Here is a 27,631-nt window from a genome sequence, read left to right as displayed (position 1 = left end):
AAATATGTTTTTAGTACATTAATGGATCTTGAGAGAGGAAATGTCATTGCTGGCTATGGAGGCCTCACTGAGCCATCGGATTTCAACCAAAATATCTTAATTTGTGTTCCGAAGATCAACGACGGTCTTCCGGGTGTAAAACGGCACGAGGGTGAGTAATAAATGACAGAATTTTCATTTTTGGGTGAACTAACCCTTTAACGTGCAAATTCATGTATCCGCTCCACCAGGACTCTTATTTTGCGCTGAGTTCAACACAAGCCACGCCCACTTATTTCAAAATGGCGGTGCCCATGAATATTGGAGCACTGTTGCAGTCAGAAATAATAGAAGACACTGGCGACAAAGATGAGGGCGTTTGCGTATTGGGCATATTTGGGAAAAGCGCAATGCAACCCGGATCAGCCAAAGATTCTCTCATAAACACCTTAGCAGATAAACACATCTTCTCTCTCTTTGGGAACGACGACACTGACAGTCCAGGCGGAGGAACATCGATGCAGGCATATTATAATCAGGAGAACCGCGTGCTGTATCTCGTATTAACATCTGTTTTAGACAACCGCCAGCTTATTCGCGCGTGCGAGTCGCTGACGGTCGGTTTGGGTCATGCAGAAGCGCATGAGTTTTGGAAAACGGCAGAGAAGGACCACTGTTTGCAGCTTCTGTATCTCTTCTCGCTATGCCATGTTCTTCTGCTGGTTCATCCCACATGTTCGTTCGACGTCACTTACGATAGAATGTTTCGCGCTTTGGACGCGCTACGTCAGAAAGCGCTTCCACTACTGCGCGCTGCGATTAAAGATTCACCCATATCAAAGGAATGGAAGTTAAACTGTCGGCCGTGCCCTCCGCGTCTGCTATTTGTGTTCCAGATGAACGGAGCTCTCAGAGTGGGCTCCTCTGGCATGGGTGGGAATGGGACTGATGGTTCTGGAGGGGATAAACCCAAAAAACACTCCCCTAGAAGGCGGCTGCAGCATGCTCTGGAAGATCAGATATACAGGATATTCAGGAAAAGTCGTGTACTGACCAACCAGAGTAGTAATTGTCTCTTTACAGTTCCAGCCAACCAGGCTTTTGTATATGTAGTGCCAGGACCAGACGAGGACCCTATCAGCTCTCTGCTGGGGCACCTGCGGTCCAACTGTGTCCTCAGAGAGAACGAAGGCGGTCCACCTGTGCCCGGACAAAGGCGGTACCAACAGATGAGGCACTCTAACAGACAGCCCTCTTTCAATGTGGAAAGCAGTCTTTCCTCAGGAGGGCAGTTGGTGGACTGCACTTTAAAAGAGTTCCTTTGGCAGCATGTCGAACTTGTATTGACCAAGAAAGGTTTTGATGACAGTGTAGGTCGCAATCCACAGCCATCCCACTTTGAGCTGCCCACTTATTCCAAGTGGGTACATGTTGCGTACAGACTTCATCAGGTCATGATTGAGAACAGTGAGGATGATGCAGCCGAGATCTCCCTCAAGGTGCAGGGTCAGCTGAAAGTGCTGGAGGGGTTTCTTGACGCAGATGCAAAGTTCTCGGAAAACAGGTGTCAGAAAGCATTGCCCCTGGCTCACAGTGCGTACCAGTCAAACCTTCCTCATAATTACACCACCACAGTGCACAAGAATCAACTGGCACAGGCACTGCGAGTGTACAGCCAGCATGCAAGGGGGGTCGCCTTTCAAAGATACGCCTTGCAGCTCCATGAGGATTGCTACAAGTTCTGGAGTAACGGGCATCAGCTCTGTGAGGAGCGCAGCCTTACGGATCAGCACTGCGTGCACAAGTTTCATCTGCTGCCAAAGCCAGGTAAAGATGCACATAGATTACATTTGCACCTGTGCATTTGGTAGATGAAGCAACTTATCCAAAGCGACTTAAAGGGTTAGTTCACCCAAAAATGATATTTCTGTCATTTATTACTCACCCTCATGCCGTTCCACACCTGTAAGACTGTTAATCTTCAGAACACAAATTAAGATATTTTTGATGAAATCCCAAGAGGGTTTTTTATTCCCCATAGAAAGCGACGCAATTACCACATTCAAGGTTCAGAAAAATAGTAACGTCGTTAAAATAGTTCATGTGACTACAGTGGTTCGACCTTAATGTTATGAAGTGACGAGAGAACTTTTTGTACGCAAAAACAAAAGGAGAATGACAGGGTAGAGAAGAAATTGTTAAATTAAATTGTTATTTTTGTTTGTTTTTTGCACACAAAAAATATTCTCATCACTTCATAACATTAAGTTTGAACCACTGCAGTCACATGGACTATTTTAACGATGTCTTTACCACCTTTCGGGACCTTGAATGTGGTAATTACATTGCTTTCTATGGGGGATAAAATTTTTTTTTGGATTTTATCAAAAATATCTTAATTTGTGTTCTGAAGATGAACAAAGGACTTAAGGGTTTGGAACGGTGAGTAATTAATGACAAAAATGTCATTTTTGGGTGAACTAACCCTTTAAATTGCATTGAAGGTAAATTAAATGAATTAAACGTTAGTGATGCCAAGGTTGTGGGTTTGATTCCCAGGGAATGCAAGAACCAATAAAAATGTATATCTTCAATCCAATGTAAGTTGCTTTGGATAAAAGTGTCTGCTAAATGCATAAATGTAAATATATGTGGGATGCTGTCAGTTACCACTAAATAATTTAGACTCTTAGCACAGTTTGTAAAAATTAACAGAAAACGCTTTGACAGACAGAAATCCAATTTCCAATGGAAGTCAGTGGAGCAATATGGGATGCGACACTCCATAGATTTTCATTGTGCAATAACTGTCAATGTTATGTTACTAAACTGGTTGTGGTTACAAAACTTTACTGTGTGAATCAACAGCATATCATAGAATATACTACCCTAAACCTCTATTTTGTTCACATTGCAGGAGAGAAGCCAGAAATGGACCATAACCCACCTATTCTATACCACAATAGCAGGGGTCGCTCTACAAGTTCCTGTAACTGTGGTAAGAAGCAATCTCCAAGAGAAGATCCATTCGACATCCAGGCTGCCAACTATGACTTCTATCAAGTCAGTAACTACAAGTTTCTTCCCTAAATATTCACTACATACACTTTAAAAGGTTAGTTCACCCAAAAATGATATTTCTGTCACTAAGTACTCACCCTCAAACCCGTAAGAACTTTGTTCATCTTCAAAACACAAATTAAGATTATTTTGATAAAATCTGAGGGTTTCTGGTCCACACATAGGCAGCAAAGTCATATGTACCTTTTAAGGCCCATAAAGGTAGTAAAGACGTCATTAAAATAGTCCATGTGACTACAGTGGTTCAATCTTAATGTAATGAAGCGACTAGAATACTTTTTGTGCGCAAAAACCAAACAAAAATAACAACTTTATTTAACAATTTCTTGTTGTTGAATAAAAAAAGTATTCTTGTCACTGTAGTAGGGATGGGCGATATTATCGTTTGCGATAAATACCGTTGAAAATTCTCCTCATGATAAAAATTTGTCTCCTCGCGATAATTACGATAAGTCTAGTTGTTGACTTATTTCGTGCGCGACCGATTCACTGTTCATGTGTGGAGTTAAAACAAGCATGACGAAAGACGTGAGGCTGAGGAGCAGCTTGTTGTTAAGCGAAGAGTTCCCTTCACAATTTGGAACTGGTTTGGTTATAGAAAATCAGATGTGGAGCAAACTACGGTAATCACTGTAAACAAATGTTCAATGAATGAGCCGTATGTCATTCACGCCATCATCACCCGGGTTTTGATAGCGCGCGAGTGCAGGTGAGACCTGAACATCTCACATTGCTACTGTTTAAACTAAACTCATTTAAACCTTGCCAGTTGCCACTTTAAACATTCAACTGTAAGACGCAAAAGAGAACTTGCGCGCGCTGTGAGGAGATTTATGTGTACTTATCCGAAGCGCGTACACGGAGAGCTGCGTCAGATATATTTTGTAAACTATCTGAAGACATAGTTAGGATTGTTACTTTTTGATACAGTTAGGGCTGTTACGGTCGGCATGACAATCGCGCGACATTATATATATATATATATATATATATATATATATATATATATATATATATATATATATATATATATATATATATATATGAGGTCGCGTTAACTGTTGTTGTTTTTTAGCAATGACGGAAAAAATATGAAGGCCGTCCGTCAGATTACTGAGGCTGATGTAGCTTGTAAATGTAATTCCCACCCCTGCCCAGTAGGTGGTGAGCGCGCTCCAGTGTGGCAGCAGAGCGCGAGTTCAGTCTCCAGAATAAAATTATGCGTTTGATTACAAGCACACAGTTTAGGTATATTTATGATAATAAAGTTATGATACTTATACTTAAATAATTCAGTTTCTAATCCAGTTCATTTTGTTTTAAATGGTTTGTTTTCTTATTTTTCTTGCTGAAAAATGACGGAAAAAATATGAAGGCCATCCGTATATATATATAATTATCGTCATTGGTATCGTTATCGCAATAAATACCTGAAATTATCGTGATAATTTTTTTAGGCCATATCGCCCATCCCTACACTGTAGTCACATGGACTATTTTAATGATGTCTTTACTACCTTTCTGGGCCTTGAAAGGTGCGATGACATTGCTGCCTATGTGTGGTTCAGAAACCTTCGGATTTCATCAAAAAACATCTTAATTTGTGCTCCGAAGATGAACGAAGGTCTTACGAGTTTGGGACGACATGAGTAATTGATGACAGAAATTTCATTTTTGGGTGAACTAACCCTTTAAAACTGTTTTTAATCATTCTGTCATTCATTCTCAGATGCTTGAGGAGAAATGTTGTGGAAAGTTGGAGCGGATCAATTTCCCTGTGTTCCAAGCCAGCACACCTGACCCTGCTCCTGCCAGTGATGAGGTGCCCAGACCTGTAGAGGTACCTCCATCGGGCGAAGCTGATCGTCTAAAGGAGAAAGAGACTAGCACTCACACACCTGGTGAAAGCACAAGTCTAAGTCTCGCCCTTAGCTTGGGCCAGTCAACGGACAGCCTTGGAACATATGGTGATGGAGCAGAAGGACAAGAGAAGAGGCCAAGCTTGGTGGACAGACAGCCCTCCACTGTGGAGTATCTTCCTGGCATGCTTCATTCTGGATGCCCAAAAGGACTGTTGCCCAAGTTCTCGAGTTGGTCTCTTGTTAAACTCGGTCCAGCTAAGGCCTACAACAGTCTCACCGGTTTAGAGCAACCTGGATTCCTCCCAGGCTCAGCTTTCCTCTTGCCCTGGGATGTTGTCATTCGAAGCCGATCAGAGGAAGATGTGGGATCGCTTGAGCCTCTAGATGGAGGCCCAGCCTCCTGGCCAGCACCAAATAAAGCATCCGCTGGAAAGAGAGGCAGCGCTGGAGGAATCGGACGAGGGCGCAGACGGGATGATGTAGCTCGTGCTTTTGTTGGTTTTGAGTATGAGGACAGCAGAGGGCGCCGCTTCTTTAGTTCTGGCCCTGATAAAGTTGTCAAAGTGCTTGGGCAAGGTGGACCAAAGGAACCTGCAACCAGATGCTTAAATTCTGACATGCCTTTATACATTCACTCTCCAGCTCAAGGACGAGGGATCAAGCCACACTACGCTCAGCTGGCTCGTCTTTTTGTCGTCGTTCCTGATGCTCCTCTTGAGATTGTCCTAAACCCACAGGTACAATATGTTAATAAGTGCATAGCCAATGAATTTAAATAAGTTATTCACAATGATTACCACCCATATTTTCTCCATTGAAGTATGCTATTCTGTGCTTCTCTTCTCTCCTAGGTCCAGCCAGGTCCCCCTCCCTGTCCTATCTTCCATCCGGAGCAACCTGAGGTGGTGCTGCCCCCTGATGGACTCTGGGTGCTACGCTTCCCTTATGCCTACGTGACAGATCGTGGACCATGCTACCCTCCGAAGGAGAACCAGCCGCTGGCAAACTTCAGGGTGCTGAGAGGCGTTCTGCGTGCCAACACTGCTAGTTCAACTCCACAGTAACAAAAAACACAAATTCTGCACTTAAAAGCACCGTCGAGACATCCATAGGACGAGGACATGATTTTCTCTTGATATTAAGCATTTTGTTTTCACCATGCTGCTTTGCATTTTCTTGTGGCAGTTCTTTTTTGAACACATTTGTACAAACAATCGTGGCTGTAAATACAAGCAATCAAATTAAGGAATGGTGTGTTTACAGTAAATAAAAATGCAGTGAGAGAAAAAACAAACAAGGTGAACAGTGTCATTTCAAAACTAATACGATTTTAAACTGGAATTACTCAAGTTTTAAATGTGTACACAAAAAAGTGCCCACTCCGGATTCTGACTTCTGTTTGACATAATAAAAAAAAAGTTTTACCCAGGTAAAATAAAATAAAATGCTTTAACACTCGTTCTTTAGAAAGGATATTGAAATATTCATCTATTTTGACGTAAAAGCATCAATTTTATTTAAAACACCGCGTAAAAACACGACACACAGAGGCGCTATTTAGTTATATGATCTGCCTATTCTAACTGATTATGTACATCTTTGACGTGCTCACTTGATAAATACAGACTGACAATTGTAATATCTTAAAAATACTTTATATTCTGAGTTTAAAGTTAACTAAGACTTACTTTCGCTTTTAGTTTTAGTACTTACAACAACTGACACATCACAAAGATAACGAATGTTTTGGTTTTCGCCTGCATATTCTCTGCGCTCTTTCATTGGTCCGTCCACTTTTTAGGGTGGCCAATCAGAGTATTGTTGCTAGGCCGATTTGTCTCATTTATTGGCTGGCCTGGCTGTCAATCAAAATGGGAGCTTGTATGGCAAGGCCCGATGCGCAACGGTGTTATATTTACAGAGGGCTTCTACCGAGGTGCGTGGCTGATGAAGATACCTGCAAACTTTGTTGTGAATAATGATCGCCTGTTTGATATGAAGTTGCAGTTTTAAAGAAGGAGAGAGTTCGACCTGCGCGTCTTTTCCATTCAAAGGTAATATCTGTACAATAATAATGCTTTTAGTGGCTCTTTTTATAGGAAGTTAGTCTTTTAAAAATGGAATGTGTGTTATTTGGTTATCGTGCAGTATGACAGCTCACTACAATTTAACCTTTTAAATTCTGTGAACTTGTAACTTGGTTTTGGAGTGAATCTGAGTGACACTACAATTCTGGATTTAAAAATATAATATACAGAATGCATACATGCATAGTTAAAATGTCAATAATTATACTCTATAGCTTTCAAATGTGTTCCAAAAGTGTGCGTTGAATCTAGACTCTTACAAAATTAGTATGGCACTAATGCCACACTTCCAGCAAATGCATCAGGAGAAGAAAAACAACTGTTTTTATGCATGTCGTTCACCATGAACACAGCTTGCATTTTATAAGGATATTTTAATATGAATTTTTGAAGTAAGTGCATTTTATATTTTATTTTTTTATATTAAATTAAAAATTTAATTTGCAAATGAATGCTGTTTTGCATTTAAAAAAGCATGAACATGCTCTTCTAAAATAGTGAGAAAGTGTTAATGCTACACATATTGAATATTAAACTACATTGCAGGCAGCTCCACAAGATCATTGCATATTAAGTACATGTTTATTAATGTTATTTTATGCATAAACAATTGTTCTTAGATGGCTAGATCACTTAAGTTAAATTGTGGCTATTTAATATTTTGCATATTGTTATTGTGTACTGTTTTGTTATCACAACATAAGTGAGTGACACTCAGGCTTGTTGTCATTTTAAAGCTGGCTTTTCTGAATTGGTTTAGCTGTGGGTGTTTTCAAGGAAGTGATTGCCAGAGGTGCTGAGCTGGTGCTGCCATCTGCACCGTCAGTCAGGTGGCATCTTCTCTGGCCTACATAGAAGCTGGTTCACTGACACCCACATACACACTCGTCTGACCTGGATCCATCCCTCCGTCTCTCCGTCTGACCCACTCTGTTTCCTTGGATATTGATGCTAGAGTTGCACATTCATGGGTATATCTGTAGGTTCGTGCTGTTAGAATATGATCATGAGCTTGAGAGGCTTGCATAGATGCCGTTATTCTTAAGGATGAATTCGCAAAGAGTGCTTTTCAAGCCGGTATGTTATTAAATATAAAATGTACTAATTTTCGAGGTCATTTAGTATTTAAATATCACAAAGGATTGTATTTTCTCTGTATTTGGCTCTCAAATGCAGCTTGCATATTAAAAATGTACAATTATAATTTTAAACTTTTATTTTAAGTTGGGTCTCTCTTTATTGTGTTTACACAAGTCTGCATTTGCTAAGCAGTGCGTATGAGCCGCTTTGTGTGTTATTGTAATTACTTTAACAGGGAAACTGTTAATAAAGTGTTAATTCATCAGATGTATAAACGACAATTTAGTTAGAGCTGAACCTCACAGCATATGTGTGTACGCAGCAGAGGCTTTTTAATTTGTGCTGACAGATTTCAAAGGGCAGCAAAAAAAGGTGCTATTATGGGAGCTGCCTGCTGTGTATTATGTGAAAGATTTGGGGGAGAGAAGGGGGATTCGCCACCTGTCCGGGGGTCCTTGTCATCTGTTTAGATGTCTTCTTACTGTCTGAAATGCGCAAGATTTCTCATGTTCTAGTTTAAACAAGCAAACAAAAAAAGCCATTTTGTGCTGATGTACCTGCTGCACCCTGTGTTATTGTTACATAACAGGCATTTTTATTAAAAACAGGGATTTATCTGATTTGTGTAAGTGTAATATTACGGGATGGAGATGATATTGATTTATAATATCATGCAGTTGAAAACAGCCCAAGTTATTGGGTGAAGGGGGGGGACTCAGCTAATATTCGTATGCACACATAAACCAAGCACCATTATCTCTCAAAAAAATGATGGGTTGAAAATGTTTTAACTCAGCAGTTGGGTTAAATGTTTGCTCAACCTGCTGGGTAGTTTTATTTAACTCAACTATTGTTTAAAATTTACTGTATTGCTTGCTTAAAATGAACCCAAAGTATGTTGTAAATTAACATTATGTTTAATAAATGTACAATTATTAATATGTTTAATGAATAATAATTAAACAATAAACATTTATTCAATTGCTTATTAATAAATGTTCACCTTTTGATTATTATTGTTGCCTCTAGTAATTATGTGTCAGATTTTTAATTTCCAACCTATTTGGGGTTCATTTTAAGCCATATAGTAAATTTTAAACAATAGTTGGGTTAAATAAAACTGCCCAGCACGTTGGGCAAACATTTAACCCAACCGCTGAGTGTGTCCATTTTCAACCCAACTTGGGTTGTTTTTAACCCAGCATTTTTTTAGAGTGAAGGATTAGGCTACCTATTTTTGATCGATTTGTTTGGGATCTAACCACCATACGCTCTTAAAAATAAAGTATATTTATTGGCATTGATGGTTCCATGAAGAACATTAAACCTCCATAGAAACTCATGAAAAGGTTCTTTACACTCCTAAAACTCTGAAAATGGACAAACCCAGCAGTTGGGTTAAATGTTTGCTCAACCTGCTGGGTAGTTTTATTTAACTCAACTATTGTTTAAAATTTACTGTATTGCTTGCTTAAAATGAACCCAAAGTATGTTGTAAATTAACATTTATTATGTTTAATAAATGTACAATTATTAATAAGTTTAATGAATAATAAACAAAAAACATTTATTCAATTGCTTATTAATAAATGTTCACCTTTTGATTATTATTGTTGCTTCTAGTAATTATGTATCTGATTTTTAATTTCCAACCTTCATTTCCAATTTTGGGTTCATTATAAGCCAGCCATATAGTAATTTTTAAACAATAGTTGGGCAAACATTTAACCCAACTGCTGAGTTTGTCCATTTTCAACCCAGCATTTTTTAGAGTGTATATTATTAAAATATTCTTCATTCATTAAGAAAAAATGGTTCTTTTAAGAACTGTTCACTGAAAGATTTAATGGGGAACCCAAATTGTTTCTTTTATTGCATTGCTATACCAAACCCTTCCTTTGGAACCTTTATTTTCAAGAGTGTACCATGACAGATACATTTCCCTTATATTCTGCTATTACTGCAGTCTTGGATTTGTTACATTAGTCTGTATTAGATTTGTTTGTTGAGTGTGTAGTCAGAAGAAGAAAGATAAGCCATGTTTGGACACTTGATGAATGAGATCTCTTCATTATATGTGTTTGGTCTGCTCCAGACTAATTTGGAATGGTAAACAGACAAAGTAGACAGAGACAGAGTGGGGACCATTCCTGTGATTATGACCTCAGTAATTATATTGGCGACAGCCGTTTATCTTCTGTCGAGATCCGAATGAACTCCAGCCTCTGCATATTCCATAAATTTGCCTCTTAATCGTTTTACCTCCAATTAGCCTTATACCCGCACCGCATCCATCCTTTGTCGATCCTATGTAATCGTGTTAGAAATCGCATGAGGAAATGATGTTGAAAATGATGCTGCTGTATCATTTGGTCAAATTATGCAGAGTTCCTAATGGCAGAGCAAACACAATGATGCTTAATTATGCCAAGAAGAGTCAGATTTCAAGTCTCATGCTGCTGTCTAGAATACTCTCTGGCTGTACAGGCCTGTTTGATCACATCTGTGCCAAAGCAAATATAATCACAGAATTGCAAATAGCTTCCCAGGAAACCTTACTTGCAGCCTTTTTTGAGCTGTCTAATTTAATTTGCCACCGAGTCACTGAGTTCATGTGGTGTCTACAAAGAATTTATTCCTTGAGTTTTTCTCACAACTGTGCTTAGCCACTTGGCTTTATTTATATGGTAACACTTTACAATAAGGTCCCATTTGTTAACGTTAGTTAATGCGTTAGTTAACATCAACTAACAAAGATCAATAAATGTTGTAGTAGTTTGTCATTAGTTCATGTTAACTTATGTAGTTAATGTTAACAAATGAAACCTTATTGTAAAGTGTTGTATTGGCATTATAAAAGACATTTAAGCATTTGTCTAAATATATGCTTCATGACCTCAGCAGGGTTTTTGCTGACTTTGCTGAGTCACAACAGCCAACAAATGCTTTTGTTTATGTGATAATTACGTCGGTTTGCAGAGATGTGGTTGGAATTCAAATATCCAATGATGTCACTCACAAGGCCCTTTTTCGATCTCGCAAATAGCTGTCCGCACTTCTGGGTAATTAAATGAGATGCCTGTGGATTCTTTTAGTAATTAGTTCTGCCTTAAATCTCATCCAAAGCTGCTGCCTCAACAGGTGAAAAACTGCCAACATGCCACAATGACGTAAAAGAGGGCACAAAATAAGTCAAGATTTTAATCACATCACATTTGTGTGCCCTGAAGGGTTATTTCAACCAAAAATTACAATTATGTCATCATTAATTCACCCTCATGTCATTCCAAACCTGTAGGACTGAAAAGGAAATGTTTAGAACGATTTTCACCCCAGGGCCGAGACACTGAGTCCCCCCGCCAACAATTAGCAATGGCCAAATTGATATTAATTGATAATATTTGATATTATTGATTGCTGCTCTGCTGTACTCTATTATTCACAGCTTTGTTTGTTGTTAGGATGGTAAAAAAAAGTTTTAAAAGTAAAATTTTTAGGCTGGTCTGCCTCAGCGGTCTAAAGCCCAGAACACACCAAACCGACGCCGACGAACTAATGGCGACGAAAGCAGACTGCGGGGTTGGCTCACGTTGGCAGCGCCTGGGTCCAAAATTGCCCTGACACACCAAACCAACACTTGATACCCGATGGCCAAGTAGCACATCCGTTCTGCGCCTGCGTAAGAAGAAATGCCTTTCCGTACCAGCAGGTGGCAGTAGCTAAACACCCAATCAGAATGATAAGATGGCCCAACTAACCGACGAGCTCCGACGCCGATCTGACGAGGACCAACTTCAGCCGACGGTGTGGAACACACTGAGAAAACTTAGTCGGCCGCCGAACAAAAACTGTGTGTTCTGAGCTTAACAGCACTCGTTGATGTCAGAATGAGTGAAGCTGCCCAATCAAAAAAAAGAAGGCTGGGCTTACTGGTCACAGAAGACAAGTGCGAAATCCAATGCAATGCTTTTGTTTTAGCAGTGAAAGAGTATGTGGCGAGTAATTAGCTAAACATTTAATATTTTGACAACTGTTTTATGATTAAAATATTCAGTGACCGACTGTATAATATCCAGTGTTGCAAACTACTCAACATTATTATGAAATTTTGACGTTTTAAAATGCTATTATTTGATTAATATGAAATGATTAATGTAATTGTGGCGACCAGGATGGGCGAGAGCCGTGAGGGAATGGCGCGTTAATGAGTTAATGAGCTCAGTTAATGAGCTCCACCTGGGAGGCCTGAGTCTCTCACGGAGGAGCTCCGGAAGCATAAAAGGAGGAGCGATGACAGTGAAGGACGAGAGAGGACCAGGCCTGGATATTATTTTATGTTTTATTATGTTTGTGTGACAGGCAGACGTCCGCGAGGGTCTGCCGGCATTACTTTCCTTTGTTTTGTTTTTTTTTTGTTTTTTTAACGTTCAACAAAACTTTAATTCCAAAATAAACAAATACAAAACGAAAGTAATGCCGGCAGACCCTCGCGGACGTCTGCCTGTCACACAAACATAATAAAACATAAAATAATATCCAGGCCTGGTCCTCTCTCGTCCTTCACTGTCATCGCTCCTCCTTTTATGCTTCCGGAGCTCCTCCGTGAGAGACTCGAGGCCGGTGTACCTCCCAGGTGGAGCTCATTAACTCTCGCGCCACCGGCCTCGCGCCATTCCTTCAAGGCTCTCGCCCGCCCTGGTCGCCACAGTAATTCATAACAGAATGTGATGAGACAAGAAATGTTTTGCGTTTTTGACATACATAAAAAAAAAAGTGAATATATTTTTTAAAAAATTACCCAATAACACCCCCCCAAAAAAAAGGTCCCCCCAGTATTCAAGACATGGTTACGGCCTTGGTTCATGCTGCTCTTTTACATACAATGAAGGCAAATATCGATCAGAGAGTGTCAAGCTCCAAAGAGTACAACAAAGCACCATAAAAACTGTATGTCTTGGAATATAGCGCATGAAGTGCTTCGTTTATATCCCAGGCAACATTTTGTCTTATAATATACAGATTTGTTTTATTTAAGCTAACCACATTTTATTAGGTATGAATCGGTTGAGCAGAGATGAGCATTAGAGTGTCTGGCTGTCTCTGTGTGTTTGAGTTCACGTCATTGGCAGGTCTCCAGTTCTCTGCATTAAAAAGCCGCCTCTGATACAGCTCAGCCTCTTCTAACCCGAGGGCAGGATGAACGTGGAACCACACATTCACAGTTAGCTGTCAGACAACAGCTCACAGACACTCTGATTCATGCATATTTGACCCGTGTTCCTGTAAATGACGTCTGCTGTGTTCACTGTCTGTGTGTCTTGCTGACGTACACTCAGTTTTGGACATCAATTCGCATCAATCTGCGTCATTTATGACACATAAAATGTATGAATACACTGTATAATGTTCTTTAATATTTAATATTCATTATTTTCATCTTCATACATTTATTTACATAGTTACAGCATTTTCTTAAAGGGGCCACTATACTTTTGTAACATTTTATTTTATGCTTTGAAGTTAAACTTAGTCAAGGCTTCTTGCACAAAATGTTTTTTTCATAACTATTTTCCTCCCTCTAGTTGATACTTACAAATAGCTGTTTTTGCGATTGCAGCTTAAATATGTTAATATGTATGTGCTTGTAATATGTATGTTATATGTTGTGCTTTGATGTGTAAATGTGCATGCTTATGTTAATATGCTTATGGCAGTGATGTCATAAATATGATGATTTCTGAATACCTACACTACTGGTCAAAAGTTTGGAATAAGTAAGATTTTTTACAGTAAAAATACAATAAAATACAGTAAAAACATAAATGTTGTGAAATAACAGAAATTGTTTTCTGTTTTAATATATTTTAAAATGTAAATTATTCTTGTGATGGCAAAGCTGAATTTTCAGCATCATTACTCCAGTCTTCAGTGTCACATGATAACTCAGAAATCATTCTAATATAATCATTTAGTGCTCAATTATTCTCATTAATTATTAATCATGGTTCTTATTATTAACGATGTTGAAAACAATTTTGCTGCTTAATTTTTTTGTGGAAATCGTGCTACTTTTTTCAGGATTTTTTGATAAATAGAACATTTAAAAGAAGAGCATTTATATGAAATAGATATCTTTTGCAACATTATGAATTTCTTCGCTGTCATATTTGATCCATTTAATGCATCTTTGCTGAATAAAAGTATTAATTTCTTTATTATTATTTAAATCTTACTTAGCAGCACAGCTGTTTTCAAAATTGATTAAAAAAAAGATTCTTGAGCACCAAATCGGCATATTAGAATGATTTCTGAGGGATCATGTGACACTGAAGACTGAATGGCTGCTGTGAAAATTCAGCTTTGCCATCTCAGGAATAAATTACTTTTTAAATAAAAATATATAAAAGTTAAGATTGTGATAATATTCACAAGTGTGTGTGTTCCTCACAGGTGTGCTCTCCTCTCTCCTGAAGCTTCACCACGGCCCTCACCTGCGTGCTCCACTGTTTCTCCTGTGAGTCGTCCTGGGCTGACCGGCCCTTTCTGCTCCGCCCCCGCGCCGTCTCCCCCGCCACGGTCGCCATGACGCGCTCCAAAACCTTTCAGGCCTACCTGCCCAACTGCCATCGCACCTACAGCTGCATTCACTGCCGAGCGCACCTGGCCAACCATGATGAGCTCATCTCAAAGGTAATCAGCAATGTCTCTTTTAGCCTGTATCTTAATCACACCTGTATGTACACTCAGTTCAGGACACCAGTTACAATTAATTCAGTGCTTAAAAGGGACCCCTTTTCACAAGATGTAATATAAGTCTCAGGCGTCCCCAGAATATGTCTGTGACGTTTCAGCTCAAAATACCCCACAGATCATTTATAATAGCTTGTCAAATTTATCCCCTATTTTGGTGCGAGCAAAACACAAAGTTTTTGTGTGTCCCTTTAAATGCAAATGAGCTGCTGCTCCCCGTCCCCTTTCCAGAAGAGGGCAGAGCTTTAACAGCTCACGCTTCGATTGCTCAACAACAACAAAGCTGGAGAATCTCACGCAGCCAAAATGACGAATGTCAATTTTTGGGGTTGTGATGTCACCAACCCGAGAAGAAGCTCGTTGTAGTCCCTACCAGCCGTTTGTTGTAGTCCTTAAAAAGCGATTTCTGTAGAAAGAAATTCTTTGAAATTCAAGCGTCGTAACTTTGCAGATGTCAGAAGAACAGCACCATTACACACTAACTAAAGTTAAAAAAGTGAAATCATAAAGACATCCTGCTTGAGTTCCTGTTAAAGGGTCATGAAACACTACAACATGTTTTTGGGATGTCCAGATGAGTTGCGCATGATGGAAGACAAAAGTCATTAAATAAATTTTTTTTTAAAAATTAAGAAATGAATGATTTTATTTAGCAAGGATGCATTAAATTTTATCAAAAGTAATGGTAAATACATTGTTTCAAAATATTTAATCTCAAATAAATTATGTTCTTTTGAACTTTCTATTCATCAAAGAAACCTGAAAAAATGTATCACTGTTTTTACAAAAATATTAAGCAGCACAACTGTTTTCAACATTAATAATAATAATATGAGCAGCAAATCAGCATCTTAGAATGATTTCTGTAGGATAGTGTGATACTGAAGAATGGTGCTGAAAATTCAGATTTTCATCCCAGAAATAAATTACATTTTAAAATATATTAAAATAGAAAGCATTAATTTTCAATTGTAATAATATTTCACAATATTACCATTTGTATTGTATTTTCGATCAAATAAATGCCACCTTGGTGAGCATTTTGTTCTTTCAAAAACATTTTAAAAATCATACCGACCTCAAACTTTTAAGCAGTAGTGTAAATATTTTTGGTAGCGTTTTACAATAAGGTTTTATTTGTTAACATTAGTTAGCTACATTAGTTCTTCTGCAGCATTAAGCAAAGTTAATCTCAACATTTACCAATACATTTTTAAGATCAAAAGTTGTATCTGTTAACATTAGTTAATGCTCTTTGAACTAACATGAACATTTGTATTAACTAACATGAACTAAGATTAAAGGTGCCCTAGAACTTCTTTTTAAAAGATGTAATATAAGTCTTAGGTGTCCCCTGAATGTGTCTGTGAAGTTTCAGCTCAAAATACCCCATAGATTTTTTTAAATTCATTTTTTTAACTGCCTATTTTGGGGCATGATTAACTATGCACCGATATATAGGTTGCGGCCCCTTTAATTCTCATGCTCCCCTCCCCCGGAGCTTATGCTTGCCTTAAACAGCATAAACACGGTTTACACAGCTAATATAACCCTCAAAATGGATCTTTACAAGATGTTTGTCATGCATGCTGCTTGCATACATCGGATCATGTAAGTATAGTATTTATTTGGATGTATTACATTTGAGTCTGAATGAGTTTGAGGCTATGCTGCGTGGCTAAAGCTAACATTACACACTGTTGGAGAGATTTATAAAGAATGAAGTTGTGTTTATGCATTATACAGACTGCAAGTGTTTAAAAATGAAAATAGCGACGGCTCTCTTGTCTCCGTGAATACAGTAAGAAACGATGGTAACTTTAACCACATTTAACAGTACATTAGCAACATGCTAACGAAACATTTAGAAAGACAATTCACAAATATCACTACAAATATCATGTTATCATGGATCATGTCAGTTATTATTGCTCCATCTGCCATTTTTCGCTATTGTTCTTGCTTGCTTACCTAGTCTGATGATTCAGCTGTGCACATCCAGACGTTCTGCCCTTGTCTAATTGCTTGATCATGGGCTGGCATAGGCTATGCAAATATTGGGGGCGTACATATTAATGATCCCGACTATTACGTAACAGTCGGTGTTATGTTGAGATTCGCCTGTTCTTCGGAGGTCTTTTAAACAAATGAGATTTATATAAGAAGGAGGAAACAATGGAGTTTGAGACTCACTGTATGTCATTTCCATGTAATGAACTCTTGTTATTCAACTATGCCAATATAAATTCAATATTTAATTCTAGGGCACCTTTAATAAATGCTGTAAGAACATACTGCTCATTGTTATTTCATAATAGTTAACTAATGTTAACAAATGAGACCTTATTGTAAAGTGTTACCTTATTTTTTCATTAGCAATTGTGAAATACTGTTTGTCCGTTTTTATTAGCGTAACCTATAATCCCACTTTCATTGTACCACATGTGCACAGGCACCGATGGCACACTTTTAGAACACCATATGGGGCCTGTTTGTGAGGTGTGTGTCATTATGTGTGTGGGTGGAGAAATATGTGTCAAGGATTATTAATAGCACCTGTAATTCATAATGTGAACATAGTGCATATGAATTTGTTTGTTGTCTGCGCATGGAGTGTGTGTGTGCAGGCAGAATGTGGGTCAATAAGACACTCGGCTGCCTGACGTACATGTCACACAATCAAGGATAAAGAGAAGCAGGTCATCGTTTGAGCTTTTGTGTGCCATGAGAGTAGGAGTAATCATGTCTCTATACATAGATGAATACCCACATATAACCATAATGCAGCACTACAGTCTGTGCCCAGGGTTTTGGCTGTCTGATATCCTGATTGTCTCAGACAGGGTTTTTGATGGACCGTGTGTGTGTGTAGAGATTGTACAGATTAGAAAAGATTGTTTTTGCTTCATTCATTAGTTGTTCACATACTGTGTTTGCAAAATAAACCCAGTGGTATCCGGCCTGACAAGGCTTACTTGTGTTTCAAGGGGAACGAGAGCGCTGCAGGCGGTTCTGAGGGTGAAATGATAATTAGATTTCAATTAGTTCGAATCCCTCTGAACTAAATAAAGGTTAGAATGGAACCATATAACAATTGTAGTAGCTTAAAGTAGGTTAATAGAGTTTTGTACATTAGGAGGCTAATGTTTTTTAACCATAAGGTTGTGTTAAAGGTGCCATCGAACGTTTTTTTACAAGATGTAATATAAGTCTAAGGTGTCCCCTGAATGTATCTGTGAAGTTTTAGCTCAAAATACCCCATAGATTTTTTTTTTTATAAATTTTTTTAACTGCCTATTTTGGGGCATAATTAGAAATGCGCCGATTCATGCTGCGGCCCCTTTAAATGCTCGCACTCTCCGCTCCCAGAGCTCGCGCTTGCCTTAAACAGTGCATAAACAAAGTTTACAAAGTTTAGTTTTGTATTTATTTGGATGTTTACATTTGATTCTGAATGAGTTTGATAGTGCTCCGTGGCTAACGGCTAATGCTACACTGTTGGAGAGATTTATAAAGAATGAAGTTGTGTTTGTGCATTATACAGACTGCAAGAAAATAGCGATGGCTCTTGTCTCCAGTAAGAAATAATGGTAACTTTAACCACATTTAACAGTACATTAGCAACATGCTAACGAAACATTTAGAAAGACAATTTACAAATATCACTAAAAATATCATGTTATCATGGATCATGTCAGTTATTATTGCTCCATCTCGCATTTTTCGCTATTGTCCTTGCTTGCTTACCTAGTCTGATGATTCAGCTGTGCACATCCAGACGTTAATAGAGTGCCTCAGGGATGACGCATTTTTGTAGGCAAAACCCGGAAGCGAGTTAGCATTTTTGGACTTCCGGTTCCAACGCCGTAAAGTCTATGGGTTTTTTGAATGGGTTTTTGCTAAATCGCCTGAAATAAGGTCTGTGGTTAACAAAGCCTCTAAATACTTTCACGTTTTGATCTATGATATAAAACACACCAGTTACAACCCACTTGTGTTTTTTTAAACTTTTACTGTGTCTTAAAATCGGCGGTTGCTAACAAATTGCTAAAAGGGACTACCTTTGGCGGGGACTTTAGACGTCATCATTAAAAACGGGACATTTGGACAGCATTTCTCATGAAAAAGTGGATAAGTATTCATACACAGCGCATATCATAATCAGCGAGCATGTTTATAAATAAAGTTGTTTTTTAAATACAGTTTGAGGAAGCTTGGTGGTGGTGACGTTGATCCGCGACCATGGTGTGCTGTAGTCCGTTTATAGCCTACTGTTAGCCTTTTATATCTGACAACTTTATTTAGGCTTCAAAATCTATAAATGTTGTGTTCACTTGTAAAGATTATCTTGATAGACAAAACAATGGAGTTTGAGACTCACTGTATGTCATTTCCATGTACTGAACTCTTGTTATTTAACTATGCCAAGATAAATTCAATTTTTAATTCTAGGGCACCTTTAAAGAAAACATGATCCAGTGTTTGGATAGCTTTAATTTTTTTATTAATTAATGTTTTACTTTGACAGCTCTTAAATACTTTACTAAAAACTAACACTGAAAATATTTTTAAGAAACCATCATTTCAATCCAACAGTCATAGCCAAATAGATTCAATGTTTCATGCAAGAAGTCAATCTAAATGAATCACTTCAAAATGATTCATTAAAACAGACAGTTTCCACAAAAATATTAAGAAGCACTACTGTTTTAAACATTGATAATAATAAGAAATGTTTCTTGAGCACCAAATCAGCATATTAGAATGATTTCTGAAGGATCATGTGACACTGAAGACTGGAGCTAAAAAAAATTCAGCTTTGCCTTCACAGGAAAATATTACATTCTACAATATATACCATTTTAGATTGTAATAATATCTCACAATATTACTGTTTTACAGTATTTTTAATAAAAATAAATACACTCTTGGTGAGCAATAAAAGACTTACAGACTTTTGAATGTTAGTTTGTATTATATATAATACAATATAATATTTATATAATATTTTCCTTACTCTTTAAATATACTTGAGTGTTTTCATGTATACATCTCATTTATTTTTAAAACATACTTTAGGTTTTTTAATAACTTACTCTAAACTAAAACTGAAAACACTGAAAATGTTTTTAACAAGGAACCATCATGTAAATGAAATGAATCATTGAATCTGAATTGTTGAATCTGAATGAATCATTTAATTCATTTTGATGTATTGCATCAGACAGTTTAAACTGATTCACAGAAAATGAATCAGACATAAACAAGAGCTTATGATTATGTTCATGTGTTTAATATATTGTTTTCATTGTTGCCATGGTTTCAATCAGGTTATAGGCTTAAGATAGATAAAGAAAGCCTTCACTGCTATTCTGTTCAGTATAGCACAGCCAAAATGAAACCACCCTAATGATCTTTTGATCCATGCCCATATGGCCAAACCGCTTTCAAACACCCATAATTATGACCCTGCCCCTGCTTTACATCATATCTGGGAAATCCTATCCGCCAAGGACATGAATGGAGCAGCGAAGGAAATTTGATTTTTCCAAAAGATTACCTGATTGTGCAGTCACAGTACAAGTTACTCTGATGTAAATTTGTAAAACACATGTCAGCCAATTCACTGTTTATAGTGGTGTTGAATTGTAATCTTTCTGTCTGTTTTATTTCCTTTGCAGTCTTTTCAAGGGAGTCAAGGCAGGGCCTACCTCTTCAACTCAGTGTAAGTCTACCACAAAGTGGTAAAGCAACAAGCAAAAAATCATTTCAGAATGGTTCATGATTTTTTATGTAATCTTGACATCCTCTTTTCATCATTCAGGGTGAATGTGGGCTGTGGCCCAGCAGAGGAGAGGGTACTGCTGACCGGTCTCCACGCGGTGGCCGACATCTACTGTGAGAACTGTAAAACCACTCTGGGCTGGAAATACGTGAGTTCGGGATCACACGCTCACTACGAGACCACTTACCTCAGACAAACACTCATGATCATTCACACCGGATGTGCACACTTACATATTGAGATTACTCATCTTGTCTCACGTGAGGACTCATGCTAGAGGCTCGGACACAACTCATCGAGAGAGATACTTTAAGTGGCTTTTCCACACCCTCATGACCCGCTTCCCACGTCACTAATCTACTCCTGACAACCTTTGAGTACCTTTGCTTTCCAAGACAAATCAGTATTATCTCGTAACAGTAATATCTTGTTTTTAATGATTTTAAATTAGTTGGTAGCACTTTATTTTACAGTCCTGTTTCCCATGTACTTATTATAGTAATTGCAATAACTGGGTAATAACTAGGGACTAACCCTGAACCTACACCTAAACCTAACCCTAAGCCATGCAGTTACCTTATATTACCCAGTACTTTCTTAGGTAAGTACACTGTAAGTACAAGTAAGTGCACGTTAAAAATAAAATAAAGTGCAACCAAAACGTTTTCACAAAATTTCTCTATTTAATGTTAGGTGGTGTAAGTTTTGAACTAGCGTTCAAAAGTTTGTGGTCAGTAAGAAATAAAATAATATAGAAATTAATACTTTTATTCAGTAATGATGCATTACATTGATCAAAAGTTACAGTAAAGAAGTAAATAAAGATGTCTATTTCAAAAGAATCTTGGGAAAAATGTATTACAGTTTCCACAAAAATATTAGCAGCACAACTGTTTTCAACTTTTATAATAAGAAGAAATGTAGACCGGAAGACTGGAATATGGCTGCTGAAAATTCAGCTTTGCCATCCCAGGAATAAATTACATTTTAATTTTATTAATATATATTAATTATAAAACAGTTATTTTAGATTGTAATAAATTTCGCAATCGTACCATTTTTTCTATATTTTTGATCAAATAAATGAAGCCTTGGTGAGCATAAGAGACTACTTTCTAAAACATTAAAAAATCTTTTCGACTTCTAACTTCTGAACAATAGTGTGTATTATATAATATTTATATAATATTTTCCTTACACTTTAAGTATATTTTAATGTATATAGTACATATTATTTTTTTTATTTTATTTTTTTTTTTTTTGAGATTTGAATCATAAATGAATCATTAAGTTTATATGACAACTTTAATTAACCTTGGCATGTCATAAAAAATATTTTTAAGAAACTTATTGACCTTGATATTGGTTAAACCCTCCTGACATTTGATTCATCTGAATTTTTTTTTTTTCTTCAGATATTAATAATACTTTAAAACAAAACTGCACTGCTTTTTTTATAATGATGATAATAATGCAGATTTTGGCTTTGCAGGCTATTAATGAGTATTTGAACACATATGAAAATGAATTTACATATATTAAATTCACATATATTAATCACATATATTAAAATGAATTCATTATAAGAGAAGCGTTCAAGACATTGTCATTTTTAAATGAATCCATTACCGTGATTGACCCTTATATTTAAAGAGTAAGCGTATCAGAATAGATTTAGAAGTTGGCACGTGTTTTACAGCACATATATAGTGAAAGATCTCTTCTAATACTGCTATTTAAAGGTGTTAAGTTTGATTGACATATCCAAAAAATCTCCCCAACAGCTGTCCATTATTTTTGGATCAGCGAATCTTGACTTTGAGGTGAGCACACGCTCGTTCTCTTGACCGTTTCTGTTTTTCCTCTCTCTCTCTCTCCCTCCCCCTCCCTCTTCTTCTTTCCATTAGGAGCATGCCTTCGAAAGCAGTCAGAAGTACAAGGAGGGCAAATTCATCATCGAGTTGGCCCACATGATCAAGGACAACGGGTGGGACTGAAGACCCTGAGCTCCCCCTCCCCACGGGCCATAATGCTGGAAAGAGACATGCAGCATATGAATAATTAGTTTCATTATCTGGCTGTAACTTCCTCCCTGGAAATCTGTCTACCTGACACACACCTCTAAACCTTGAGGGTGCAAGGTTCATAGCAGCAGCAGCGCTAACCCCTTCCCGCGTGAATATATACGAGTTTGACTGAACGAATGTGTGCCAGCTAGACACCAAGTGTTTATATTATGTGAGTATTTTCCTATTCGATTCAAGGGAGTGCAAACTGAGGCACAAATCGACGTTTGCTCTCCTCTGGGTTGGCCGAGGTCACAGTTTTGTCCCACGCTCAGGTTTAACTAATGGCTGGATCCATGGTAAAGAAGGGTGAAAGACGAACCCATTTAGCACCATTTGTGTTTTAAACGAGGCAAAAACATACTAAAACGGAAGCGTCATCCATTTTGTGTCTTTATTTCTTCCAGTTTTGTTTTTATCATTTGCATGTTGTTTATTTATACGTATATTTATTGATTTTGACGTGGTTTTTAGGGACGTTACGCATATGGTAAACCGTAGCAACCACAGTGGTCTTTGACTTCGAATAGCAGAAGTAGCAATGTTTGATAGAGGTTTGTACGTACACTTCCTCTCCAGATTGTGTCTCCTTTCGAATGTGATTATGGAGTAAATGAGGCATTCGTATGCCATTTATAGGGCACAGGTCGCGTACATTAGCTAGAGCCAAGTCTTTAGCCCCGGTCGCAGCTGAGAAAAGCAGCTCTGAAAGGGAACTGAGGTGTTCCCGAGATGTCCCGTTCGGTCTCATTAGTTCCCGCCAGCCAACCACAAATCAGGTGGTAAACCAGACTTTCTCACCATGTGTTTTGGGGGAAGAAAGCGACTGACGGCTAGGAAATGTGGCCATTGAATGAGGTAATCCAGCAGGGGCTCGTCAATAAAAAGCCTTGGCGCAACCAAAGACTCTTTCATCAACTATACGCTGACCAAACTGAGTTTGATTTCCTGTTTTATTCACATCGTTGTGTGTCATTTGGTTCAGTTGTATTGTCTTGTGCAGAACAAGCCGATTTTCAATGATTTAGGTGTTGTGGAAGTTAACGTATAATGTCTTATTTTATTGAGTGTGTATTTATGATCAGTCATCATGTATTGTTTTAGCACTCAATCTTACATCTGTGTAAAAATTGTTAAAATTCTGTGGGACCGCTCCACCTATTCCAACTTTGTGTGTATATAATTCTCTTCTTTTCTCTTTTTTTAAGGAAAAAAAAAAGTATGTGTGAGATAAATTTGGAATCAGTATATTTTAATCTGATATCAATAAAGCTCTCATTTTATGAATGTTCTTTTGCCATTGGTCTTCATTAAAGATTGTATTATTTACCATTCAGAAGATAGAAAGAAAGTCCACCAAGGCTGGATTTATTTGATCAAAAATACAGTAATATTGGGAAATATTATTACAATTTAAAATAACCTTTATATTTTAAAATGTTATTTACTCCTGTGATGGCAAAGCTGAATTTTGAGCACCATTATTCCAGTCTTCAGTCATATGATCCTTCAGAAATCATTCTAATATGTTGATTCATTTCTTATTATTATCATTGTGCTGCTTAATATTTTTGTGAAAACCATGATTCATTTTGTTTCAAGGATCTTCGATGAAAAGAAGGTGCAAAAGAACAGGATTTATTTGAAAATAAATCTGTCACTTTTGATCAATTTAATGCATTCTTGCTGAATAAAAGTATAAATTATTTTCGAAAATCTTACTGACCCCAAACTTTTGAATGGTGGTGTGCGTTTAAATAAGGAACACTGCTATCTTTCATTCTTATTTTCAAACTTTTGCCTTAGGTAAATCATGGGTTTCTGATAATATTTAGGATTTTGAGAGCAGAGTTCAAGTGTTCCCTAAGGGCTGTATATGCTGAACCTTGTACACTTTCTCTGCGTGCAGTGAGTGTGTGTGAGAGAGAGAGAGCAGGGAGTGTTGGGGGTGGCAGAGCCAGGAAACATTGTTTACAGCAGCAGATGGTGGGCAGGCTCTCATAACCATGATACTAGGAGCAGCCATGTGAGTGACAAATATTGTGTTTTCCCTCCAGGCAACACTAAAACCATGATTCCATTGTTTTATTCAGGCTCCTGATGGGAATAAACACCCTGTAACATCTATTACAGCACTTAACATTACTGATAGAGACTGCATATCTAAAAAGCATGTTCATACAAAGGTTTTTATTCAGACTTTAAGTAATTTTCTCGAATATTACATGACAAAAACAGTATTGTCATATACATGTTAAAGTATGAATCTCAATAAAATCTGTTAAGAATATTAATACTGTTAAGAAGTTTGAATCTCAATAAATCTGTTAAGAATATGTCCAGGTTTTTATATATATAAATTAAAAAAAATTGCATTTATGAGAATATGGAATTTTTACATTATGGTAATAAAAAATGATGTGTGTGGTACTTTTAAAGTTGCTAATTTGGGGTTAGGGTGGAGGTCTCTCTTTCTGTCTCTGTCTCTGTCTCTCTCTCTCCCCCAAAGCTGCCTGCCTCAGCCACATGATGTATACTAAGCTTCTTGATGGCCAAACCCACTGTGTCTAAAAATAAATCTGATATCCATCCCGGATAGAGTGAATGAGTGTCTGTGTGAAAGAGGGAGAGAGATAGAGATGGAGAGAGATACAGCCCTTCTGTAGAGCAAATATACATATAACCCAAAGCAAACCACATTAACAGATGCACCAAAGCCAATATAGAGTGATACCCTGATATTAAATGACATTATGTCACATGAAGTCGCTCTACTAAAAAATTGTATACATCCAAATCATACAGTAATGCATTTAAAAAGCCAAAACATATCTTCAACACTCTTCTAACTCTGATACATATGAGAAAATGTTCTCAATAAGAGTCTTTGGATTAGAGATGCTGTAATCTCTGCACTGGTTTCAGATTATACAGGTTTATTTACCCACTGCCCTCATCTCAGTCTGTGGCAGAGCGTCTTTGCACAACCAACATGTGTGCATGTGTGTGATTTCATGGACTTGGATTGTTTCTGACCTGTGTACAAACACAGCTCGGTGCTGCCTGCTGCAATATTATCAAGCCCTTTAAGCCTAGATAAAGAGATCACGAGTGAATTTGCTTGACTATCTGTGGAAGCTAACAAAAAGAACTGTTAGACAAGAAATAAAAAGCGTTATAGTTCCATTTATCTCAACATAATGATCAAAACAATGATTAGCATGACACTCTCTTTTAAACAGTTTAGACCATTTCTTACTACTAATTTGACAAGTTTATCATTTGTTTGTCACCATGGGAAGAGTGTATAGGATCCAAACTTGTCTGAGATCCTTTTAGTGCCAGTTGGCATGTGTTTTATTAGTCGGGATACATACAGTGGCCCCAAATAAATAAATAAATAAATTGGGCACTTATTTGGTAATTTATTTTAATGAAATATAGCATTTTTTAAGCAAAGAGGACAATGTCAAACATTATATCAACGTTATATCAAACAAAAAGGGTCATTAAAAGGGTTAGTTCACCCAAAAATTAAATATCTGTGATTAATTACTCACCCTCATGTCGTTCTAAAGCCGTAAGACCTTTGTTCATATTTTTCATAGTATTTTTGATCAAATCCAATGTTGTTGTTTTTTATCCCACATAGAAAGCAACGTAATTACCATCATTCAAAGTCCAGAAAAGTAGTAAAGACATGGTTAAAATAGTCAACATGACTACAGTGGTTCAACCTTCAATAATGTTAGGAACCGACAAGAATCCTTTTTGAGAGCAAAAACAAAAAAAATAACGACTTTATTTAACAATTTCTTCTCTACGCTGTCAGTCTCATACGCAGTTGACAGGTGAACGCAGTGCAGCACTTCCGTGTTTATGTCCGAACGCCGGCTCAGTATTGGCCGACGCTGTGCACGCATTTTTGTTCTCAAAAAGTATTCTTGTTGCTTCATAACATTAAGGTTGAACCACTATAGTCACATGGACTATTTTAAATATGTCTTTAATATCTTTCTGGACCTTGAATGGCGGTAATTACGTTGCTTTCTGTGGGGGATAAAAAACCTTTTGGATTTTATCAAAAATATCTTAATTTGTGTTCTGAAGATGAACAAAGGTCTTACAGGTTTGGAACAACACAAGGGTAAGTACTTAATGACAGAAATTTCATTTAAACGTTAATGTAACATACACTACACTCTACTAAGACACTTGCGTGAACTTGAGGGGAAACTAGTTTTGAGGAAAAGTCTAAGAAAGTCAGGCAGCATATTTGTGTTCCTGGCCCCTTAAAACTGTAATTTAGCACTAAATATGCTGTCTAACTCAAATAGAGTATTTGTATTTCCTTGTCTGAGGCAAAGAGGGTAACACTGGGGATTCAAATGAGGTGGGGTACATCTAATCAGGAAACCCAGAGGCTGTGGTCTGGGGGAAGGGGCTTATTTGAGGTAATTACGCTGCCCTCACAGCGGCAGATGGTTTGGGAGGGGGACCGGGAGGAAGGTTTATGTTAGTAACAAAGCCAAAACTGGTCTGATGCAGGAAATTGGCCACAAAAAACCCAAAAGACCATTTCCTTTGCTCCTTCTCACTGACTAGATTCCCCTCAAAATAGTGAAAAGCTCTTTGGCCATCAAACCGATTCAGGTAAGAACAATGGAGGAGTAAGAGGATGAGCGTATTTGATTAAATAGCGCCTCGCAATGAGATTAAAGTGGGGCGCCTCACATGTCTGATGCAGATTTGCAGAGGAGGAATGTTTACAGGATGTCATTGGCCTCTGCACTTCCTGGTTCAAGCTGGGCCATTAATCTGAGCCTGGCCAGGTTAAAACCATTAGACCAGCAGAAGGTCTGCGCCATCTGCACTGAGCTCATAAGAGAATAAGGCCAATGAAGAGAACTGAGGGGGTGCCTGAATGTAGCCTGGCCAATC

At 37.7% G+C, this 27,631-nt stretch overlaps 2 protein-coding genes across 2 annotated transcripts; both read left to right on the top strand.

Moving 5' to 3' along the window:
• The first annotated feature begins 254 nt into the window (after positions 1-254).
• smg8 (SMG8 nonsense mediated mRNA decay factor) lies at positions 255-6,216 on the top strand. The gene is made up of 4 exons (XM_048181575.1): positions 255-1,806; positions 2,897-3,042; positions 4,790-5,659; positions 5,774-6,216. The coding sequence occupies exons 1-4, from the start codon at positions 282-284 to the stop codon at positions 5,984-5,986; spliced, it is 2,754 nt and encodes a 917-aa protein (XP_048037532.1). The 5' UTR covers positions 255-281; the 3' UTR covers positions 5,987-6,216.
• Positions 6,217-6,359: 143 nt separating this feature from the next.
• On the top strand, positions 6,360-23,977 carry ypel2a (yippee-like 2a). The gene is made up of 5 exons (XM_048181657.1): positions 6,360-6,976; positions 14,540-14,779; positions 20,521-20,564; positions 20,664-20,772; positions 22,532-23,977. Exons 2-5 carry the CDS (start codon positions 14,672-14,674, stop codon positions 22,619-22,621), a joined length of 351 nt encoding a protein of 116 aa, XP_048037614.1. The 5' UTR covers positions 6,360-6,976; positions 14,540-14,671; the 3' UTR covers positions 22,622-23,977.
• Positions 23,978-27,631: the final 3,654 nt, after the last annotated feature.

The sequence above is a fragment of the Megalobrama amblycephala genome, linkage group LG2 (assembly GCF_018812025.1).
Source record: "Megalobrama amblycephala isolate DHTTF-2021 linkage group LG2, ASM1881202v1, whole genome shotgun sequence".
Taxonomy (NCBI): Eukaryota; Metazoa; Chordata; class Actinopteri; order Cypriniformes; family Xenocyprididae; genus Megalobrama; species Megalobrama amblycephala.
Note: the sequence above shows the minus strand (reverse complement) of the source record. Positions and strands in the feature narration are given on the sequence as shown.

What these genes read in the sequence shown, in the direction of transcription:
- smg8 (XM_048181575.1), top strand. Translation starts at nt 282, where the DNA reads ATGGCGGTGCCCATGAATATTGGAGCACTGTTGCAGTCAGAAATAATA. An exon ending in TCATCTGCTGCCAAAGCCAG is followed by an intron (nt 1,807 to 2,896) that starts GTAAAGATGCAC and finishes TTCACATTGCAG; the next exon opens with GAGAGAAGCCAGAAATGGAC. An exon ending in CCAACTATGACTTCTATCAA is followed by an intron (nt 3,043 to 4,789) that starts GTCAGTAACTAC and finishes ATTCATTCTCAG; the next exon opens with ATGCTTGAGGAGAAATGTTG.
- ypel2a (XM_048181657.1), top strand. Translation starts at nt 14,672, where the DNA reads ATGACGCGCTCCAAAACCTTTCAGGCCTACCTGCCCAACTGCCATCGC. An exon ending in ATGATGAGCTCATCTCAAAG is followed by an intron (nt 14,780 to 20,520) that starts GTAATCAGCAAT and finishes TTTCCTTTGCAG; the next exon opens with TCTTTTCAAGGGAGTCAAGG. An exon ending in GCCTACCTCTTCAACTCAGT is followed by an intron (nt 20,565 to 20,663) that starts GTAAGTCTACCA and finishes TTCATCATTCAG; the next exon opens with GGTGAATGTGGGCTGTGGCC.